At 41.4% G+C, this 6,349-nt stretch overlaps 1 protein-coding gene across 1 annotated transcript; it reads right to left on the minus strand.

Moving 5' to 3' along the window:
- Positions 1-105: 105 nt before the first annotated feature.
- On the minus strand, positions 106-1,418 carry LOC138610700 (hydroxycarboxylic acid receptor 2-like). The gene has a single exon (XM_069683501.1). The coding sequence runs from the start codon at positions 1,397-1,399 to the stop codon at positions 425-427; it is 975 nt and encodes a 324-aa protein (XP_069539602.1). The 5' UTR covers positions 1,400-1,418; the 3' UTR covers positions 106-424.
- Between the last annotated feature and the right edge of the window lie 4,931 nt (positions 1,419-6,349).

Raw genomic sequence — 6,349 nt, forward strand, 5'->3', positions numbered from 1 at the left:
GTTATCTGTATAAGCTGGAAAACTATTAAGTACATAAATTATGTCACAACTTTGTTTTGCAAAAGAAATTCTTAAAAAAATCATCAGATAAATGTTTTATCTTTATTACAATTAACCCCTTCAGATGTTATAAGGAAGGCCCAAACAAATAACAGAGACACAATCACATATGATTTACCAATAACAAAAAAGAGCAGTGGTTATATAGCAAAGTAAAGATAACAATTTACGCACGTTTTGCAAAGGAAATTAAATTATTTTAAGTGCAGCCTAAGTTTACTAGATAACCTCTAAATAATCAAAATAAAAAATATCCTGTTCACTGCAGCACTTACGTGATAACCTATGAGAAATGTGTTGATTTTAAAGTTTTATCTACAGAGCTGCTTCAATCTCAATGCTTTCCTCAATACTGTCTGTGTGATCACAGCTGGCTGAGCGACTGAGAGCCCGTCTCTCGCGTCTTCCTTCCTGAGCCCTCAGTCGTGTCTGCTTGGGGCAGATGAAGAGCTTTCCTGCAGATGTTCTTGAAGGCCGAGCTGGAGAAGTAGTAGACCACAGGATCTAGCGCGCTGTTCAGATACGTCAGGCTGATGCTGAGGTAAAAAGCCGTGGTCAGGTCCTCCAGGGCCGGGCAGACTTCAGATACATGGAGGTTGCTGGATACTTCCTGGGTCTTGGTCCAAATCAGCAGCTGCATGATGTTGCTCGGGAGGAAGCAAATGATGAAGAGCGCAGCCACAACTGTGATGAAGCACAGAGCCTTTTTAATCTGTGGATTCTGGGCCAGCTGTCTCCCTCTCAGGTGGACGATGATGTGGACCGTGCAATAAAGAATCACAAGCAGAGGCACGTAGAAGGAAAAGATAAACTCAAACTTATGCCAGCTCAAATTAAGGCCGGGCTCAGTCTCGATCATGAAGCTCTCACAGTAGGTTGTGTTGACATGTTGCAAAGTGAAGATATGACCCGTCATCGAGAAGGTGAGCAGCCACAGTGCCAGAGCCCCACACACGGCTTTGGAGACACTCAGAGAGTTGATGGGATGATGGGGATGCACCACACGCATGTATCTGTCCACAGCGATGGCCATCAAGAAGATGGTGCTGCCGCTTCGGTTCATTGCCAACATGAAGAGGCAGATGTTACAGAGAGTGCTTCCAAACATCCACCTGATCCCAGAGCTGTAGTAGCTGGCCCGGAAAGGCAGAGCCATGTTGAGCAGAAAATCAGCCATTGCCAGGTTGAAGAGTAACACAGTGCTGCTTTTCCACGGCCTCAGGTGGAAGCAGAAGATCCAGAGAGCCAAACCATTTCCAACAACTCCAAAAATAAACTCTGTCACCAGCAGTGGAGGGAGCACACTGATGAGCAGAGTCCCATTGAAGTTGCATTTCATGTTGTCTTAAGATGCTGTCTCTCTGACTGCAGATAGAAGGAATCACACTTTTAGTACTGTGTTTTCTTTAAAGGGAAATCAGCTGAGCAGAAAAAAGTTGTGGTTTCGGTATTTGCATTTCCAGGAAACTGGGCCGAATCTGCTTTCAGACAAGTCTGTGTGATATGTGTCAATTTATAAAGGTGTGGATAATTACAACAGGGCGGCCAGCAGGTCATAAATATTATCAGTCCACAATCAAATATATTCAATTTATTCAAAAACAATCTCGAAAATAAAGGCGGGGACACTTATTCAGGAGTTTATACTTTTTACAGACAGACAGCATTCTTATTTTAAGAGAGATGGGGCCTGCATTAGTTTGGAGAACTAATACCTACATGAGCATGCACTGTATTTCCTGTTTAACTCAGGATCATTATAAACTCTTCTGAGAAACTCTAACTCTTTGCTTCTCTATTTCTTACATGTGAAGAAATACAGCAGCTGCGAAAAGCCACAAGACATCACAATGATGTGGCCAAAACAGAATAGAGTTAAACTCATAGTTGCATGCAAGGAGCTACAACTTTGAAGAACTGGGTACCGATCCTTTCCTCCAACTACAGTGAGGCATCATTCTGCAGTGATGCATCCCTGCACACAAGCAAACTGGAAGACTGCACAGGATGGAGGGAACAAACAATGGTCTAAAACGTGAACTACAGTGTGTGTGAGCTTGAACACACAGTGTATTTGGAGTCTCTTAATTAAAAGCTCTCAGTTAGATGTGTCTGTTTTTTTTGTGTTTCTGTTGATGTGTTCATTGCTCTGATGTTTCAGGTTATAACTTAGATGAAAGTCTGTAAAGCAACCAAGTACATGGGTACCAGTGCATGAAATAAAACAAATGGGGTCAGGCTAGTATGAAAGTGTGAGAAGCCAGTTCTCACAGAGAGAACCACATTCTGCATGAACTAATAATTCAGGAGCAATGGCGTGCACACTGCAGAGGTGTGAAGTAAAGCAAAAGGGGAAACATTGAGTTGAGTGCACGTCCAACTCTTTTCACTCAGAACCTTCAGAAAAGGAATATCAGGGTGTGTTTGTGTGACCGACTGTCTGTGTGTCGATCAGAATCAGAATCAAGTTTATTGCCAAGTAGGTTTACACAAGAATTTGCCCTGGTGTTTATGTGCAGAACAATAAACACAGAACTAGAATAAATATAATTATAAAAATAAGTTTAGGAAAAAAAAATTCTTTCATTGTGAAACAACACTGCTGCTGCTGCTGCAGATAAGAAATGTGAAATATCATTGACGCATTTCTCTATTCTGTTCGTCAGAACGCTCAACACTTAAAACTGTAAGATAATTATCTAAAAGATCTTGACATCAGGCGGATGTGATTTCATCAAGAGGATGTGCAGATAGGTGGAAGATCTGTAGATGATACGATTTATATCAAAGCAAGGCAAGGCAAGATTATTCATATAGCACATTTCAGCAACAAGACAATTCAAAGTGCTTTACACAGAACAACAAAAGCAAACAAACACATCATAAAACAAGACATTAAAAAGCAAAGTGAAGATAAACTAACAGCTAAAACAGAAGCCAAAATATAAAAAGAGTTAAAGCTACAGTGCAGATATAAATAATTAGAACAGTTATTAAAATAAATCTATTAAAATAGTTTAATAAAAAGCAGCCGTGAACAGGTGAGTCTTCAGGCTTGATTTAAAAGAAGTAAGTGTTTCAGCAGACCTGCATGTTTCTGGGAGTTTGTTCCAGATATACGGAGCATAAAAACTGAATGCTGCTTCTCCATGTTTGGTTCTGACTCTGGGGACAGAAAGGAGACCTGTCCCTGACGACCTGAGGGGTCTGGATAGTTCGTACTGTGTCAGCAGATCACAAATGTATTTTGGCCCCTGACCGTTCAGCGCTTTGTAAACCAGAAGTAGTATTTTGAAGTCTATTCTCTGACAGACAGGGAGCCAGTGTAAAGACCTCAGAACTGGAGTGATGTGATCTACTTTCTTGGTCTTAGTGAGGACTCGAGCAGCAGCGTTCTGAATCAGCTGCAGTTTGATTTTTTAGGGAGACCTGTAAAGACACTGTTACAGTAATCGAGTCAACTGACGATAAATGCATGGACCAGTTTTTCTAGATCCTGCTGAGACACAAGTCCTTTAATCCTGGATATATTCTTGAGGTGGTAGTAGGCCGACTTTGTAAATGTTTTAATGTGGCTTTGAAAATTCAGGTCTGAGTCCATGACTACACCCAGATTTCTGGCTTGGTCAGTGGTTTTCAACACTAATGACTGAAGCTGAGCACTGACTTATAATCGCTCCTCCTTAGCTCCAAAAACAACTACCTCAGTTTTGTCTTTGTTCAACTGAAGAAAATTATGGCACATCCACTAATCGATTTGTTCAATGCATTTAACTAGGGCTTGTATGGGGCCATGGTCCCCTGGTGACATTGTGATGTAGTTCTGTCGTCTGCATAGTTATGGTAACTAATGTTGTTGTTTCCATAATCTGAGCCAGTGGAAGCATGTAGATGTTAAACAGAAGAGGCCCAAGAATGGAGCCTTGGGGAACTCCACATGTAATCTTTGTCTGCTCAGATGTAAAGTTAGCTATAGACACAAAGTAGTCCCTGTCCTTTTAATAAGAACCAAACCAGTTTAGTACTGTGCCAGAAAGTCCAACCCAGTTTTCCAGACGGTCGAGTAATATCTTATGGTCAGCTGTGTCGAATGCAGCATTAAGATTGAGTAGTACTAAGACTGAAACTCTGCCACTGTCTGTGTTTAAGCGGATGTCATTAATCACTTTGACAAGAGCCGTCTCAGTGCCGTGGTGTGGTCGAAAGTCTGACTGGAAGACATCAAAGCAGTTTCACTGTCAAAAAGTGGTTCAACTGTTGAAAGACAGCCTTTTCGATGATCTTACTTAAAAATGGTACATTTGATATTGGCCTATAGTTCTTCATCAGTGACTTGTCTAGGTTGTTCTTTTTTAACAGTGGCTTGATGACTGCTGTTTTCAGGGCCTGTGGGAAGACACCTAAGAGAAGAGACAAGTTTACAATCTGTATCAGATCTGATGCCATGACTTTTGAGACCTTTTGGAAAAAATCTGCAGGCATAATATCAAGGCAGCAGTGGGAGGATTTTAGGTGTTGTATAATGTCCTCCAGGTCTTTATTGTTGATCAGATAAAATTGTGTCATGGAGTTTAAACTGGTTTTAGATGAACACAGCACATATCCTGAACCTGATATTGAGTTACTGAGTGCTTGTCTGATTTTCTGTAAAGAAAAGGTGCCACTGACACAGGAGGGTTTGTTAGCCTGTCAACAGTAGCAAACAAGGCACGTGTATTATTATTGTTCTTGGTGATGATATCGAAGGGTATAATGGAAGTTTTTCAGCATCTAACAAGTGGGCTGTCGTGCATCTACATGTAAATCATGGAAGTTTATCCAGTGAGGTTGTTAAATATGAAAAATTCCAAAAAAGCAAGATTATGATGAATGAAGCAGGAAGCTGTATGTGCAGTAAAAGCAGTTTTCTGTTTTGCGCAATGTGAAGTTGAATGATTGTCACCCGTTGTCATTAACTGTACCAGTGAGTCACTTTTAATGGGTCACTGGTGTGTGTAGCATAACGTGTCACATTCATGATCAGCATGCAGAGGTTACAACTGGCTGGAATAAATGATAAGGCAGCTCACACTCACAGTCTGTGAGCCTCTGCTGCTCTCTAGTGGACATTTAAACTTGCTGCTTTTCCTCTCTGTCACAGAGGCTGCATCATGTGAAGCATTTCTACCTTAGTCCTTTTGGAGTGATTATTCATCTTAAAGTCACCATATGGGAAGTTGTCAAAGGGCTAAATTTGATAAGAAATAAGTTCAGAGAAGAGAGATCAGTTCTAAACGTGTTATAGAGTAATGTTTTCTAAAAGGGCTCGACGTAGGGGGTGAAGAAGATGGCGTGTGGGAGTTGTGGGACAAAAGCAACTGTACAATGAACTATTCTCAGATGACCTATCAGTCATAGCATCATTACATGACGCACTATCATTTCACATGTCAGTGTTTTGGATGTGAGTTGGTTGTTTCATAGACTAGAGAATGTGTGTGTGCTGTGTTGCAGTGCAGAAAAATGTGAAAGAGCCAGTCCGGCCTGCAGGGCAAACACGTCCTTTTGTTCCCTGCTCCTGTTGTCCCGTCCGCCCTCGTGTTTCTTTCACCTGCATACTCAGGAACAAAACATCATGGTGTCTGCTCCACCCGCTGCAACACACATGCTATTCCGGTCTTACAACCTTGAAGGGGACAAAATGCAGACGGAGCCTAAAACTTGTGTTCGTTTACTTATTGCAGTCTGCTGTAATACTGTTCTCCTGGTGAGGAGCTGGAGTACTGCACCTGAGCTGCAACGGGGGGAAATAACTGATAGCTTTGAGATTTAACACATGCAGCATGAAGGAAAAATCTAATGGAACAATTTGTGAGGTCCATTTTTCAAATGTTCGTCCGGTTACTTTGCATCTTGACAGTTTGAACTGATTTGTTTCTGAAAGTTTTGGCTGTGAAAGCGGTGAAATGGTAGCAGATGAAGGAAGCAGTGATTGAGACACACAAACAGGCTCTTCCACATACCTCTGGTCATACGGTTTGTCAGACAAGTGGAGTAACGTTGAGTAAAGCATAGGACAAGGCACCTCATGGTAAAAAACAATTCTGCTTTTAAGAAGGATATGAGTGGCAGGTTACTTACAGATGCACACAAATAAGCTGTACTGAGCAAACATATGTTATTATGTCTTTTATTAAATATAGCGCAGCAGATTAACTCTAGTGACTCGTGCACTGCTGCCTTTTTAAAGCTGTGGACCTAATAAATTAGCTGCAAGTCAATGTGAGGAAAATGTGCTGGGTACATTTGT

The sequence above is a fragment of the Semicossyphus pulcher genome, unplaced genomic scaffold, assembly GCF_022749685.1.
Source record: "Semicossyphus pulcher isolate SPU_LCO1_2020_fin unplaced genomic scaffold, fSemPul1.0.p SCAF_6, whole genome shotgun sequence".
NCBI classification, from domain to species: domain Eukaryota; kingdom Metazoa; phylum Chordata; class Actinopteri; order Labriformes; family Labridae; genus Semicossyphus; species Semicossyphus pulcher.